This window comes from Neltuma alba, unplaced genomic scaffold (genome assembly GCF_004799145.2).
Source record: "Neltuma alba isolate B1F8T4 unplaced genomic scaffold, ASM479914v2 tig00001126_pilon, whole genome shotgun sequence".
Taxonomy (NCBI): domain Eukaryota; kingdom Viridiplantae; phylum Streptophyta; class Magnoliopsida; order Fabales; family Fabaceae; genus Neltuma; species Neltuma alba.
This window is the reverse complement of record NW_021632342.1, coordinates 45001-62193: the sequence shown is the minus strand read 5'-3', so window position 1 is coordinate 62193 and position 17193 is coordinate 45001. Positions and strand designations below refer to the sequence as shown.

Sequence of the window (17193 nt, the reverse complement as noted above, 5' to 3'; positions counted from 1 at the left end):
AGAGAAGTGAGAAGAAACGCAGCTTCTCCCCATGACGGTGACGGTGACGGTGACGGTGACGATCAAGTTCGCTTCCGATAGGCACTGGATTTCCACTTTGCTCCCACACTCACAGACAAAAGCAGCTTCGGTCGCAACTTTTTACCTACTCCGTAATACGACACCGTCTGCTGTCATTTCTTTTCATGGCAGTCATTTTTTTAAATAAAAAACTTTCACTTAGTATTTCTAGTATTTAGGAAAATAGTACTACCTCCGGTCTTTAATATAAGATCTTATTTGATTTTTATTTTGATCCTAAATATATGACTCCGATCCACTTTGTCTCTCATATTTATGTTTTTTTTTTAAATAGTCCTTCTAACAATAAGAGTTTTAACCAGTACACTTGATTAGTAAGGATATTTTAGGAAAGACAATACCTATTTATTACAAATAACTAACTTAGCTTCTTTTCTTAATCTCCTTAAATTAGTCAATTATCTCTTATAAATAGGACCGAAGGTAATATAAAATAAGATATTGAGGCAAAATTAATATTAAAATAAAAAAAATTTTATAAAATTTTAAATATCTATGGTTACATTCAATAGGTAGAGTCCAACTTTTTCACTTGAACTATGAAAAAATTATTCAAATATTTTGGCATAAAAATTATTTATTTGGAATTCTCATATCCGTAAATTCACAAGACAAACGTACAAACCTACACCACATGGAAAGAGATTTTGTGTACTTTTCTAGAGAAAAAATCAATATAGTTATTTGTTATTGTTAATAATAAAATAGGAAGTACATATTGTATGCTTTAACAAAGAAGCACGTCTGTTGGCAAAAACAAAAACAAAAGAAAAGAAAACAAAGAAGTACGTCTATTTGTTAATTGAACAATACTTTCATTAATTTGGGCCTTTTTCTTCCTCCGGTAGCAAGAGTCAGGCCACTACACTTATGAGGCCCCGGATGTGGGCCGAGCGAGAGAAAAATGTCAAAAAGCAGGCTTCAACATTGTTCTTTAGTTTATCGGGCCTAGAGAGGGAAAAACACATCTGCTCTTTTTTCTGACCCAAGTAACCTGGCCCCTGTATTATTAGCTAAGCATTTGTTGAATCTAGAGGAATTAATTAGTCTCTCACAATGTAACAACTAATATTTAAATTCTTTTTAGAAGAGATAGCTACATTTAGTACTTAACAGTGTCTCAAATAGGATTATCTCCAATAAGAAGATACTTGTGTTTAGGAAAAAAAACTATTAATTTACTATGAATCATAGTTCAAAATTTTTTCTAAAAGAGGTATCCGTAGTTAATGCATGACACTTGCCTCCATTAGGAATATATTTGTGTTTTTCTTTTAGCTTTTTGAGAAAGCTAGCCAAGCGAGAGCAAAAGGTAATGTGAAAAAAATTGCCAAAATTTATCATGATTTCAAATTAGATTTACATTTCTAAGTGCCCATTTGTTTCGATGCATAGTATTAGGATTTCTTGTAATCCGGATACAATGACCTCTTTCATGCGTTTGGTTGGTACATTTAAATGGTAAAGGGGATTATGATGTGCATCGTGATTACTTTATATGAAGTAACAGGGATTACACTTATATTAGTAAAGAATGAGGATTACAATATGTGTGAATCTGAAAAAGACATTAATTGCCCTTGCTTTCTTCATCATCTTCCTCAACTATTGTTGACCCGTACGCTAGTGATGTTCCTCTATTGGTGACCCTTTCTCCTCCTTCCTGTACCAATGAACTGGGCATCTTCATCTTTCCAATTTGCTTCATCATCACAAAGATGAAAACGAAAAATGTACCAGCACTAGCAAAAAGTAAAAGCAGAAGAACAAAAATAGAGATATAGACAATAGGAGATTTTTGATGTGGCTGGAATCTTCGCCAAAAATGATGAAGATGAGTCAGGAGAATGGTAGAAGTAGAAGAGAGGAATGATCAGTCCCATTTGAGGAAGAGGGAAGACGAAGGGTGACAGAGGGGTCACAGTGATGGGTGAGTGTTGCCGCAGTGGTTGAGAACGACGTAATAAGCAGTGAACTCAAGAGAAATTTTTATTTGTGCAAGGGCATTTTTGTCCTATCAATTTTATTTCTATTTAATGTAATATAAGTAATCAATTTAATTTTATCATTCTTAATATGGTACCAAACAATTTCATTGTAATCCCTTTTGCATTACATCCCATTCCCAGCTATTACATTACATTACATCCTCATTGATTCCATGAATCAAACGGGCTATAAATTATTTTACCTCCACGGTTCCATTTGTTAGCCTGATGTTTTATTTTCAATATTTGTTGCAAGTTTTCTTCTTGTTTATTTTTTCTTTTGGATTAATTTCAACAACTCAACTTTCAATTAGTTAACGGCTATTCTCTCTTTGTTCCCGCCAAATATAGCAACGACGCATCAAAGGCGAGAACAGATTTCCCCCAAAAAATGTAACCATGGAATAATCGTATATTGTTCTTCAATTTCTCTAGCGCTCCCATTCACCACCGCCCCATCTCGGTGGGGTGGCGCCACCGTGATGGCTCTGTCGGGAACAGCCTCAAATGCAGAACTCGGCCCTACTGTCATCGCCGTTGATGACGACGTCAACAGCGTGTACGCTGTCAAATGGGCAATTCATAATCTTTTACAGAAGAACTCAGCTTCCACCCTCATTCACGTTCGGACTAAGAATTTACATCCTCGTAGGTACTCTTTTTCTTTAATCTCATTTCCACCATCTATAATCTCCGGCCGGATGTTATTCTAGGTCGGTGCCTCATTGTTTAAAGAGAGTTTGTAATAATGACTGGCTGAAAAGTTTAGCCAAGGGGTTCGTAATCAGTACATTGTATCATTATCTATTAAATTTTCATATTGTTTACGCTATATGGCTATTAATGAACAATTACATCATATTTCTTTCGTCTATTACATTTCTCGTATGGTTAATGCAGGATTGCAGATGATGTTGATTCTGTCCCTAAAGAAGGTCGTCCACCAACTGAAGAAGAATCAAAACAAGTTTTTCTTCCCTTCCGAGAATTTTTTGCACAAGAACGGGTGAGTAATTGGCAGTATCATCTATCCTACTCCTCAAAATCTTTGAAACCCAAATGTAGTACGCATTTTGATGATAGAAGGAGGCGTGTAAGACGAATTAAAGCTTGCCGGGACCTTCATAAATGTTTCTAGGCCAACTGGATTGTTAAACCGTGGTGCTATAGATATTTACGCTTACCCATGTGTATAGAGCGTCACGAGGATTGTCCACATATGCGAATGCAGATGCTAAAATTAAATTAATTTCAGAATAAGTTGAATAGTTTGAACTTTTCGACTCTCACATTTACTATTCTCTACGAACATGTTTATGGAGCAGAGGTTACAAATTGGATTGATGAAAGGTCAAAATAAGACAAAAATATCATATATACAATTTACATATCTGAAAATCAAACTACATTATGGTTAAGGGCCTTGAGAAAACTCACCAGCATCATTGTTGGTTCTTGTGAAATTCATATCAGATCACAGCGAAGGAGTTGGTTCTGCACGGCAATGATGTTACGAGTACACTAACCGATTACATCATTGAACACTCTATCAGCAATATTGTTGTTGGCGCTTCCCATCGGAATGCTCTTACAAGGTTCCTCTCTTTCTCTCATTCATATTTATACATGGACAAGTACATAAGCGAGATTGCAGATATGTCATGAGACATGCTATGAATCAAATTATATTATATTTAATGGCCCATTAACTAATCGTCTTCCTAGATGACCACTGCAGGAAATATAAAGGGTTAGGTGTTTCAAACAGTTTAATGAGGTCCGTGCCAGAGTGCTGCACAGTACATATTATATCAAAAGGAAAAGTGCTAAATATCCAGCCAACAGGTTTCCCTCAAAGCATAAGCATCATACCAACTACATCGATGGAAGACTCATACTACGATCCCCAGGGAAAGTCACAACCGGATCATTTGCATAATCTTCTTCCTGATACTTCAGATTCCGAAGATATAAACAGGTTTACTATTTGTACTATTCATAATAAATGCTATCATCTTCATAGTTTTCCAGCTTCTGAGATGCCTTTTACCTGTTAGTTGATGAAAATTATCAGCCTAATGGAGCCTTGTTCATGTGAGAACCATTTAACTTAAAATATTTATGATCCAACATAGAAAATGAGAAGGATGATGGATCACCAAAAACTCTAGATGTCACAGCCAAATTGCTTGAGCATAATGGTTGAGGCTGGGGACAGCTCATTATGGGCACGCATCTTCAATTTTCCCTTTCAACTTTTATGGACTTAATTGGTTCGATGGCTTTTCTTTGGTGCTCCATACATGCTCTTTTTATGGGATTCATTATTTTACACACAAATAGGAAGCATCTCCTTCATTAAATCAATTTTAATGTTTAGGAGTTATTTTGTTTGTTTCCAGACTTTTCCTTTGACGATTTATCACCCTCCTACTATATTTGCTATCTTCTGCTCTTATTTCTTAATAGAACTTGTTTAAGAAAATATTTGGCATCATAGAAGTGGGAAAGAAAAATATGGTAGAGACAGTTAAGACTTCACTGTTTCTGTGGAGTTTTCACTTGTCTGAGTATATGTCCATGGTGCTTTCTTTAACTTTTTATTCATCATTGGGCTTTGAATCTCTGCTACTCATCTTTTTAGGTCAATATCTTAGACGGTCTTTTTGTTTATACAGAAAATCATTCAAACATTTTTGGCCAGGCTCAGGTCTTGATAGGGTTTATATTGGTGAAAACAACGACACTGTGCAGGTGGTAACTCATGAGTCCTCCGAAGAGGCTAATTTATCAAAGGTGGAAACACATAAGTCCTATGACGAGGATAATTTAGCAAGATTAGTGGTTGAAAACACCTCACCAAAGGATTCATCAAATCAAAATTCCCTTTCATTCACTGGTGACAATTCAAGGATGCTTAGTTCCCAGTTGGCTCCTTTGTTACCTGAAAACCAAGCAGTATCTGTGAACTCACACGGTCTCTGGAGGGCCTCATCAAATGCCAAAGTACGTACTATAATATCAAATTGGTAGGACCGATCTCTCTTGGCATAAAGTGATGTGGAGAACTATTTTGTCATTTCCATTCTAGAATAAAACCAAAGATGATGTCTTCACTAAATTGATTTTGCTATCACATACGCATCACCTACTTTGATAGGAACTGATTTATTTGGCCTTGAAATGCATATTCACTTTTCCCCAATTGTGGAAACAAATTAATGGCTATAAATAACTTTTACTTCATAGTCAGTCTTCCAGCTGACTCTAAGCAAACCTTGAGAAAAGGATAAAAAACCTAGGTTTCCTGAGTGCTTAAACTTGACGATCAAAAGTTACGCGCGTAGTTTTTCAGTGTTAGTGCACTTTAATCTTTCTTTTCCTCTCCCTTAACTTTCCAATTGCATAGAGCTGTTTGGTTTTTATGGTTTATGTAAGTTTTAGTTTTCAAGTTTTGAGGCTATGGCACTGGCACTATTTCATCTCCCCTTCCCCTCTCTTCACCTCCTTTTATATTCTGGCTATGGTTATTTTCTTTGTAGAACAGTGGGTCATTTTCAATTAAGTTATCTCTTCTTGGCTGTTTATCTCCAGAGAATAAAAAGAGGTTCATACCTTAATGATACAGCATGTTTCTTAGATTACTGGTTGTCACAATTGGAAGTTTATTACTATTTCAGTAATCAATAACTAATGTCTTTTTAATTTTGAGCATATTTAACAAAAAAAATTTCATGCTAATGGCCCAGATTTTGTATACACAATATCCATTATATGATTTTATACACATTTCTTTCTCCTTTACATGAGCTGTCTGTCAGAAAGGCTTGAGTATTGAAATGAGGCAATTAAGCCTAGAATTGAAAAAAACAATGGAGAAGTATAGCTCAGCCTGTAGAGAAGCCATCGCAGCAAAACAGAAGGTATTGCATGTCATACATTCTACTCAAGCTTATCAAGTTTTAGAATAAACCACAGAAAGGGTGAGTTGGAAAAAAGTATTTTTATTTTAGGTAATGGAGCTTGAACAGATTATGCAAGAAGAAGAACGCAACTTAAAACATGCAGAAATAAGGGCCATGCAGGAAGAGGAAGAGAGGAAGACAGAATCAAATATGTTGACTCATGATAATATTCAATGTAGAAAATTCGATGTCAAGGACATTGAAGTTGCAACTCGCTGCTTTAATAGTCATTTGAAAATTGGTGATGGTGGATGCGGGTCTGTTTATAAAGGTGTGCTTGATTTCACTGATGTTGCAATTAAGGTCTTGAGACCAGACATAGACCAAGGAGAGAAGCAATTTCAACAAGAGGTACTTGCTAATGACTTTCTTTTTGGCAGAAACTAGGAGCATCAATATTGGCTTTTCTGTATGTAATCACATTTTATCAAATTGGAACTTGCTTTTTTTTTTTTTTCCTAACTAGATTGTGAATCTATATTTTTCACCAAAGTTTAAAATGAGTCACATTATCCATGACTTATAAATAGTGTGGTTTATTATAAATTTTATACTAACATTTTCAAAGCTCAATAATCCCACATATTTGACATCATTAGGTTAGGCTCATCATTATTCACCTGCCGTTGCCTTACGTTACAATTTCTCTGTACACTTCATCAAGAAGTGAAAGTGAAAAGTGTATTTTAATGATACAAAAAGAAAAATGAAGAGTAACAATCACTAATTTCATTTTGCAAATATAAATATATAAGAACTTTTATATTTAATTAGAGTCTCAGTTATCTTCTGTCTTGATGCTTCCAATGCAGTTTGAGATTTTGAGCACCATACGGCATCCAAACATTGTTCTCCTGCTAGGTACCTGCCCAGAGTATGGATGCCTTGTGTACGAGTACCTGGAAAATGGCAGCTTAGAAGATCGCCTCTTCCAGAAAAATAACACTCCCCCACTTCCATGGGGAATTAGATTCAAAATAGCAGCAGAAATCGCCACCGGCCTTCTTTTCCTTCACAAGACAACACCCAAACCATTGGTGCACCGTGACCTCAAGCCATCAAACATTCTGCTGGATGGGAACTATGGGAGCAAGATAAGTGATGTTGGTTTGGCTCATCTTGTTCCTCCTTCTATACCTGACAAAACCACTGAGTATCACATGACAGCTGCAGTTGGTACATTTTGTTATATTGACCCAGAGTATCAACAAACAGGATTATTGGGAGTAAAATCAGATATATATTCGCTAGGTATAATTCTGCTACAAATTCTTACTGCTAAGCCTCCTATAGGTTTATCTCTCCTTGTTGAGCAGGCCATCCAAGAAGGTACTTTTCAAGAGGTACTTGATGCAAGTGTGCCAGATTGGCCTGTTGAAGAGGCTTTATCTTGTGCTTTGTTGGCTTTAAAGTGCTGCGAGATGAGGAAAAGGGACAGACCAGACCTGGGTTCTGTTATTTTGCCAATGCTAAATCGACTCAGAGATCTGGGAGGAGCCTTTGGAGGTGATGGCCTTCCTGCAAGCCAGGTTAGTTAACCTTTGAATTCACTACCCAAATGTACTTCTGAGTACTATAAGCTTCTCACGTTTAAAAGTAAAGAGTATAGTCAGAGTCATTTGACCTATCGCCTATAGTCTCGTTGGCTGATAAACCAAGTTAAAACTGGGACAAATCAATAATGGAGAAAAAGAATGGCTCACCATGACTATTATCTCAAATCTAGAAAAAAACCAGGTCCAAATGGCTCATCGTGACTATTATCACTGTTAGGTACGAGAGCGAAGGTGGCAACCCTTCAAGTCCATCGCCAACCTATTGAGCTTCAATCGTAATTCCGAGAAGCCAGGCCTCTTACCACCAACAGGGAAGAAGCATTTGGGGGAAACAAAAAAGGACATTTACAGGGGCTGCTTCTCTTTAGTAAGTTGCTCCAAACACAACCGGAATCTAAAGAAGTTCCACTCTTTCTCTTCAATTGAGTGAGGGGATTTATTCATGAACTGCAACAAACGGACGAATCCCTTGTTGTCTTTTTCTTCATCATTAATGTATCAATAGGGAAGGCATTCTTATTATCATAGGGAAGGCGTTCTTTTTGTTATGAACTCATTTTAATGAATCTCCATGAACGTCAGGGGAAGGCACTATTGCTAAATAAATATTTTATAAAGTTCATCAGTAACCTCTCGATACTAACCATGTCGATAAAAGAATCAATAAAAAATGTAATTTGAATACACGAAAACAGAGACTAATTTATAGGGATTAATTTAATATAATATGCCCCGTTTTGACGAGTCAACTTTTCGAAAATTTTGATATTTTTATTTGTAATTTATAAGTGCATTTTGGTTATGGATCAGCACAACAAAATTTCAACTCAATCCTTTGTTTCTGCAGTCTATTTTCAGAATTTTTTGTGTTTAATTTAAAAGAGAGTGGCTACAGTGATTAGTTATCCTATTATGAAATTCTCCCTAATTTTATCTTAGAAAAATAGCATAAAAATATTTTATTAGATTAAATTAAAGATGTTCAAAATAAAATTACTCCCCTCAGTCTTTGTTAAAACATTCTCGTAACTAAATTATATAGTTTAAAAAACAGTTCAAATTAGTTTAAAACAACATATATATTCCTTCAATAATAAATATAAAACCCATTTTACAGCGTAATTTTTATTTAGAAACAGAGAAATATAAAAATTGAATAATTTTTCTAATATATCCTTATTTAACGAGAAAACAGATAAGAGAGAAAATTACAGTAACAAGATAAGTAATGAAAGAGAATAAAAGATGAGGGAAAAAAAAAGACAAAATAAAATAAAAAATTAATTAAGAATAAAATTGATAAAAACACGTGTTGAAACAATAATTTTAAAACCTCAAGCCAGTCAATTTCGTACACCTGTGCCAATGGACCGGCCGGTCTGATTTCCTACGATAAAGCGAAGAAAGCGGACCGGCTCCCCGCCACGCCGCCCTTCCAGCTTGATATTTTCCCGCAAACCCATACAGCACGCTTCCCTGTCCCTGTTCCGCGGTTCGCTCCTTTTTCTTCCGTCTTGCACCCAGCCCTAACCCTAATCGTCTGGAAGCTCTGCCAATGGCGTACCGTTCCCCTGATCGAGAATCAGGATCCGAACCGCAAACCCCAACGCGCCTTTATAATCCTTACAAGGACCTCGAAGTGCCCATTCGAAACCTATACCAGCTTCCAACGTCCCCTGAGTATCTCTTCGTCGAGGAGGCTCGCCGTAAGCGTCGATCCTGGGGTGAAAATCTCACCTTTTACACTGGCTGCGGCTACCTTGCGGGCGCCGTTGGTGGTGCCGGCGTTGGCCTCGTCGATGGGGTGAAATCTTTTGAATCCGGCGACACCACGAAGCTGCGGATAAATCGTGTCCTTAACGCTTCTGGTCATTCTGGTCGGTCTTGGGGTAACCGAGTTGGTATTATTGGATTGTTATTTGCCGGTATCGAGAGCGGAATAGTGGCTTTGAGGGACACTGATGATGCGTGGAATAGTGTGGCGGCGGGGCTCGGTACTGGTGCATTATATCGTGCTGCGAGAGGGGTGAGATCAGCGGCGGTGGCGGGAGCTGTAGGCGGAGTTCTAGTCGGTGTGGCTGTTACTGCTAAGCAGGCGTTGAAACGATATGTGCCAATTTGAGAAGGTCTTATTAATCGAGATTTTAATATTAATTTAATTTAACTACTTGTCAATTTTGGGCGATTATTGAGGCAGAAGGTTTAGATTATACCACCACGTTGCACTTGGTAATGGTAATAGTGCTTTTGTTGCAAAATATTGATTAAATGCATATTTTTCAGTCAGATATTGGCCAACTCTTGGAATGAAATTTATAGATTCATCTTGTAGCAACCAATTAAAATGGGTTGAAATTCGGGTGCAACATAAAATTTATATCTGTTCCATTTTTTCTATTCATTTGATGAATGTATAGCTTGTCGATACATTGAAAATTATGAGATTTTAATGCGAGAGCCCTTTGCTGTTATGATATATTACTGAATGGAACCCGAGCATGTTAATGCATTATGGATTTAAGGGCATTTCTTGTTAAGATGGTCTAATACTCTGATTGTAGACCATCGTATTCGTACACTTGATAAGGCGGCAAGAGGCAAGGCTAATATAAATTACTAATATTTGATGGTTTCTGATAGAATGTTGATTCTGATGGCTTGACATAGAAGTTCTTTCTTCAAGTTGGAATATGTTTATGTTGTTCAGAGATTTTGCATTCTACATCAAATCCTTTTCCTAAAGTATACAAGGCTTGCAACGAATTAGGCATTCATATAATGAGTCATTTGGTATTAGGCTGAAAGAAGTATCTCCTTTTTGAGATAGGAAGCACATATAATTATTATTTTACAGTTAAGATGCCTTCCTGCTGGAGTAAAATTTTGGTAGTTTACAGAGCGTAACTAAGCTGCATCTGATATTGTCAAACAAACTCTTTCTTTGGAAAGATACAAGTTGGTCTAAGGAGCAGCTTTCCTTGCCAGAATTAAGTAAGCTGACTACTTGAGTATAGATTCTAGGCTCCTTGCAAGTCTTTAGTTTGACTTTTGAAGTCGTCCTTTTGGCCCTTGCAGGTTGCGACCTAGATTTTATAATTTATAGTTGATTACTTCATAAATGGTAGACTTCTAATCAGTGTTGAGGTTTCCTCTGCTGCATTCCTCGGCGTGAAATAAGCTGGAACCTTTTTTCCTTGAGAGCTAATGAATCTTCTATCAATTGAGATTTTCTTTTTAGAAATCCTGAGATGTCCTTGTGAATTTCTCTTTCCTGCATGGCAAGCTTTTGATTAGGGATATTTTTTTACAGCAGAAATTTGCTATGAGAGCCTGTTTAGATTATTTTCCAATGACAAAACATTTGAGTGTTTGACACCGCACAAAGGAACAGAGACAAGGAAAGGTTACACTGTTATTGGTTACTGCGTCCAAATTTATGGAGATTAGCTTGCGCATAGTTCCTGTAAGTGGATTTTCTTTTCTGTTAAGCGGTTTCTGATAAAAACCAGAAGGCAGCTCCAGGATCTATCACTTTTTGCGCTGTCCCTTGCTCCCCTGACAGTATTTAAACCCTTTCTTAGTGAATTTACATGCCTTATCATCTCTTAAAGTCTGTTGTGGTAGGTGATATAGAAGACTTGTACATGGATGGGCTGTTTTCCCTTTCAGAAATGTCAGTGTGATCATGCATATTCTGCTATGTTGCGGAGTATTCATTTGTCCAATGCATATTTTTAGGTTGAAAATGGCCACTTGCACTAATTTTACTCAGAAAATCAGCATGTAATGAATAACCAGAATCCGTTTAAATTTGGAGATAGCGTAAAAGTTCGTTACTATTGCACAACCACACATAATTAGATTAATTAAATTAATGCGAATGAGATTGTCGGTGTTATATCGAGTTAATTGACTGTGTGATGAATCCATGATAAGCGTTGGCGAACAAGTGAATGTATTGATCGGCACCTTGCTTAGAGACCAAGTTGGGTGTGAGATTGCTGGCATGAACACAAATAAGCGCGTTCCTAAGAATAATTGAAGGGGTGTTTGGATAGAAACCAAATCATGATTTTAAAAGTATTTTTACGGTTTACGAAGTAAATATGTGGAGGATTTTGTCTCATTTTGTGAAAAAGTGCCTCTGAGAAGGACGTTTGAGGGTTGCCAAACACCCTCTAATTTGTTGTGGAAGTACTTCATGTTTCATGCTACTCACATCTAAAGATCCCTCTTTGATAAGGTTTAGGCTGTCTTTTGTGATATCTTAGATAATGAATTCTTTTGATTCTCATTTCCATATTTTATCGTTGGCTGGTAAAGTATGATGTGCTGAATAATATCAAGGGAAAACCAATCCTCTTTTGTCCTTATAATTTTATTGTATTTTCTCCTATATGCAAGTCATTTGTACCTCATTTTTGCATGGTAAAAAATACGTTTAAGTTGATATATAAGTTTTCACATTTATTAAAAAAGATATTTAAAAAAAATTTTGGAGAATTACAATGAGGTCATAAAGAAGGGAAAAAATTATAGAACAGGTCTTAAAAGTTGTTATTCTCTACGTGAGAACTTGTCATTACAAGTTGCTTAGGTTAAGATTTGGATCTTTGAGTAATTATTTCTATTTCTTGAAACTTGATTATAATTCTCCCAAAAAGGCATGATGCATATTTTCTCACATTTTTTTGTTATATTCAATAGAAGTAAAATTAAGAAAAAGTTATTAATTAGTTTATAAGTACTTATATTTAGAAGTAAATTTTTTTTCTCTCATCACTGATGTGAGAACATGGTGATATCTGCTATATATATATTTGGTTGTCCAAGAGTATCTTCTTATCTCAACGATAAAAAGACTAATTTCTGGCAGTATTGTTGGGCATCCCTGATCAATGTTATTTTTTTCTGTCCCAAGAGTCAGACCTGGAACATAATAATCAAGTGTCCAAGTCTTTTTCCTTCGAACCAACACTTTGTTCCAGTAAGTGATACAAGTGGGTCATGGTGTCTCCAAAGATGGAGTCGGTGACATAGTGGGTGCAACTTTGTTCCAGGAAAGGCCCAAATAATTGTTTAGAGTTCGTCTGTGACAAGCTAAGGCCCAAACTTTGATTGGGCGGTCCAGATTCTCCTTGAAAGTCTCAACTCTGTCCTTATGGATATAGCTCATGTTTGACCTGTACTGTACTGTTCTATTATTGTTTTAAAAAAGTAATGAAATTATAAATAAAAAAACACGATAATTTAAACCATCCAATTTGATCTAGGTCTATATTTATTGAAGGCAACAAGTCCTAACAACCCCCATACCGCTATTTTGATCTTGTACGTAAGTCACTTGTAGGATAATTAATGACACTTTTTTTTTCAATTTTACCTCAATTGGATATACAATAAAAGAAATTGGTGAAATAGGTGAGAAAAAAAAGTACATCGTATTTTTTTCAATACTTTCTTTTTATTGTGAGCAAATGTGAACAATTTTATTAATTTAATGCATTTTTAGATATACAAGAATGAGGTATATAAGTGACTTATACATAAAAACAGAGTGTTATGTGAAATGAACGTAAACAGCCATGCGTACAGACTCTGCACACTGCACTTGGTTTCAAAAGCGTCATTTGGGGGCGTGAAGTTTGGAAATTCATGCACGTAGGCATGGAGCGGAGAAGTGTGAAAACTGGAAAACACAGAGGCATATGTACATAGAGAGGTGTGAAACTATGACTCTGATTCAGATGCATTGTGGTCCACTGTTCACATGAAGGGTGAATTATAGGGCCATCTTTCATTTGTCCGATCCTTTCTGTTGTTATATTCACGATATATAATTACCGATCGATCTCTTCCATCGATATCTGCACTTTGTATGATTATCATCATTTTGGTATCAGAGTCAAGACTCGTCGTATGTATAACTGCATGCAGAATGCGATGCTGTCATCTTCTCGTTCTTCTCCATCAAAACGCATGGCTGCCACACTCACTTCTCACTCAACACGTACGTCTTCACCTTGAATCCTGCGCATGTGTTTGTTTGGCTGTGAAGTGCGACAGTCATCTCGAAACGCATATTGTCCCCTTCTTCATCAACACTACCAATTCAGAATCTATACCCTCCAAAAATGCTGAACAGTGGGTCCTATTCTCATCTACAGTATCACTTCCGATTCTTAATATAAAATCTTTTTTTTTTTATTTTGGCTCTAAATATGAGTTCCTAATTCATTTTATCTCTCATATTTATACTTTTTTTTTCAAGATAGTCCTTCTAACAATAATAATTTTAACCAATACACTTGATTAGTAAGGATATTTTAAGAAAGACAACACTTATTTATTACAAATAACTAACTTAACTTATTTCCTTAATCTCATCGAATTAGTCAATTAGCTCTTATAAATAGGACTGGAAGTAGTATTTATTTATAATCTATGAATAGTATAGTACAGTGTTGTGTAAATATTGAGTTTTATATATATATATATATAGAGAGAGAGAGAGAGAGAGACGGGTAGCGTTGAAGACGATAAATTGTCCAACTTCCCAAACATCTTCTTTACACACACACTGCACAGCACGATCTAAATCTACTACACACAGTTTTTGTTTTATCGACTTTTAAGGAGCATTTTTGAATAAGTTCACTGGTTAGAGATTGTGATTGTTCTGTGCATTATTTCTGATCGCTCCCAACTGCAATAATATTTGTTCTTATCAATTAAGACACTCTTCTGATCGATGTACATTATATATATACATATAGATATATGTGTGTGTGTATATATATAACAGTGATAGTGATCATAAACCTCCAGAGGCTCTGGGACCCAAGCAAGCTCGTCTAACTGCAATAAACAATGTAGCTTATTCAGAGTCCGTATATAGTTTTTAATACCCTGTCGGTATTTTTTTGTCCGGATATGGGAAAATATTATATGTTGGAGAAATTTATATTATATATTCTTTTTATTTATTAAAAGTCTGAGTGAAAATACTTCACTGCTCACATTGTGAGTAGTGTTGTTTGTACATAAACATTTTATATCATTTAAATTTTACTGTTATTTTAAATGAAACTTTTTTCTCATGCTTGGTCATAATACTAAGCCTTCTTCTTATTAATAAGGGTAGTCAAAATAAAAAAAAAAAACTAAGAATATAATATGGATAATGAGAAATGGAGGGCATCATATCTTAATTTATATTAATTGAAAACTTAAGTTTATGCAACTGTTTGATAAACATGGAAGGTAAGAGTGATCGAAATAATCTCATGGAAAAAAATGATATTTTTCCTTTCTCACTTTGCTCTTTTAAATAAACAAAGTCAATTATTTAGAATAAGAAAAATAATAAATATTAATAAAATAGAACACCTTTCTCCATTCCAACCAAATGTAGATGGACTAATAAATGCAAGCAACAAATTTTGAAATAGAAGGAGATAAATAAATTATCAGTTGAATGGAATGAGGCCACGTGACTCTATATATAGTTTTTAAAATCCAATGACAAAATCTTTTATCAAAATCAATTTAATTGGCTCATTTCTTAAATCTCATAGATTTATATTGTGGGCAGAGATATATAGTGGCATTTAATTTCATACAACCACCGAACCTAATTCTTTGCTCACTCCATTCTTTCGCAACTCTATTTTGTTATGAGATATATCAAAATAATAAATGTAAGATTTTTGCCAGCTAATAAATGTAAGTTTTAATTGCTTATTTTATTAGAAAAATAACATCTCTTGTACATTATATATACATATATATATCTGTGTGTGTGTGTGTATATAACAGTGATAGTGATCATAAACCTGCAGAGGCTTTGGGACCCAAGCAAGCTCGTCTAACTGCAATAAACAATGTAGCTTATTCAGACGATCCATGTATAGTTTTTAATATCCTGTCGGTATTTTTTGGTCCGGATATGGGAAAATATTACATGTTTAGCTCTTTTTATTTATTAGAACTCTGAGTGAAAATACTTCACTGTTCACTAGTAGATATATAAACTTTTCTTGACCCAAAGTGATCATTTGGCATTACTAAACGTTACTATTAACATCGTGAGTAGTGTTGTTTGTGCATAAACATTTTATATCATTTAAATTTTACTGTTATTTTAAATGAAACTTTTTTCTCATGCTTGGTCATAATAGTAAGCCTTCTTCCCATTAAGGGTCGTCAAAATAAATAAATAAAACTGAGAATATAATATGGATAATGAGAAATGGAGTGCATCATGTCTTAATTTATATTAATTGAAAACTTAAGTTTATGCAACTAAATAATCTCATGGAAAAAAATGATATTTTTCCTTTCTCACTTTGCTTTTTCAAATAAACAAAGTCAATTATTTAGATTAAGAAAAAATAATAAATATTAATAAAATAGAATACCTTTCTGGCTTCCTCCATTCCAACTAAATGTAGATGGACTAATAAATGCAGGCAACAAATTGTGAAATAGAAGGCTATATATAAATTATCAATTGGTTGGCAAAAGATAAAAAATAAATAAATTATCAGTTGAATGGAATGAGGCCACGTGACTCCGTATATAGTTTTTAAAATCCAATGACAAAATCTTTTATCAAAATCAATTTAATTGGCTCATTTCTAGATCTTAATACGTTTATTATATTGGGTAGAGATATATAGTGGCATTTAATTTCATACAACTGCCAAACCTAATTCTTTGCTTTTACTCCATTCTTTCGTAAATCTTGTTCGCATATCAATTATGAAGTATGTCAAAATAATAAATGTAAGATGTTTTGCCAGCTAATAAATGTAAGTTTTAATTGCTTATTTTATTAGAAAAATACTACCTCCGGTTCTAATTATAAAAACTAATTGACTAATTTGAAGAGATTAAGAAAATAAGTTAAGTTAGTTATTTGTAATAAATATGTGTTGTCTTTTCTAAAATATCCTTGCTAATCAAGTGTATTGGTTAGAATTATTATTATTAGAAGGACTACCTGGGAAAAAAATGCATATAATTTAGAAACAAAGTGGATTGGGGTTTTATATTTAGGATTAAAATAAAATCAAATCAGATTTTATATTAAGGACCGGAGGTAGTAACATTTAGGTCTCTTGTAAAAGATTTATTTACGCTTTTATCCTTAGATTAGAAAAATTGTTAATACAACATCATAATTGTCAGTGTTAGAAGTAACCTAGTTCAAAGGATCAAAATATAAATAAATTAAGCAACTGACATATAAAATGATATAATATTTAGGGAGAATGACAGAAAAAGAAGTTGAAAATTACCAATCCCAAATCAGGTTTGGTAATATATTTTCATTTGATATTGACAATTCTGAATTTGCAAATGACAACAAATTTTTGTTGACATTCCTTATTTGGCATTTACAAATTTTCAGCTTCTTTTTGTGTCATTGTCCCTAGTATTTACAAGCTGGAATAAAAAAAGATATTTCTACTTTATGTTTTATACTCCACAGTCTTTAACGTAGGACCTAATTATTGAGTTGATCTTAGTTCTAAATATAAGACATATTTCTCGTAGTTATTAGTTTTTCCTAAATTACTCCCATTGATACTCTCCTGT

General features: G+C 34.6%; 2 protein-coding genes across 4 annotated transcripts; both read left to right on the top strand.

Annotated features, from left to right (window-relative positions):
- Nucleotides 1–31: 31 nt before the first annotated feature.
- On the top strand, nt 32–8020 carry LOC114750859 (U-box domain-containing protein 51-like). The gene is made up of 10 exons (XM_028939499.1): nt 32–152; nt 2505–2717; nt 2978–3075; nt 3543–3664; nt 3808–4047; nt 4748–5075; nt 5891–5992; nt 6083–6391; nt 6853–7563; nt 7808–8020. Exons 1-10 carry the CDS (start codon nt 32–34, stop codon nt 8018–8020), a joined length of 2457 nt encoding a protein of 818 aa, XP_028795332.1.
- Nucleotides 8021–9051: 1031 nt separating this feature from the next.
- On the top strand, nt 9052–11087 carry LOC114750956 (mitochondrial import inner membrane translocase subunit TIM23-2-like). 3 transcript variants are annotated; one of them, XM_028939602.1, is made up of 2 exons: nt 9052–9716; nt 10904–11087. In XM_028939602.1, exon 1 carries the CDS (start codon nt 9146–9148, stop codon nt 9710–9712), a length of 567 nt encoding a protein of 188 aa, XP_028795435.1. In that variant the 5' UTR covers nt 9052–9145; the 3' UTR covers nt 9713–9716; nt 10904–11087. The 3 variants fall into 3 exon arrangements, with proteins under 3 accessions (XP_028795435.1, XP_028795442.1, XP_028795448.1); XM_028939609.1 differs by having other exon boundaries at nt 10901–11087; XM_028939615.1 differs by lacking the exon at nt 10904–11087 and adding an exon at nt 10540–10555.
- Nucleotides 11088–17193: the final 6106 nt, after the last annotated feature.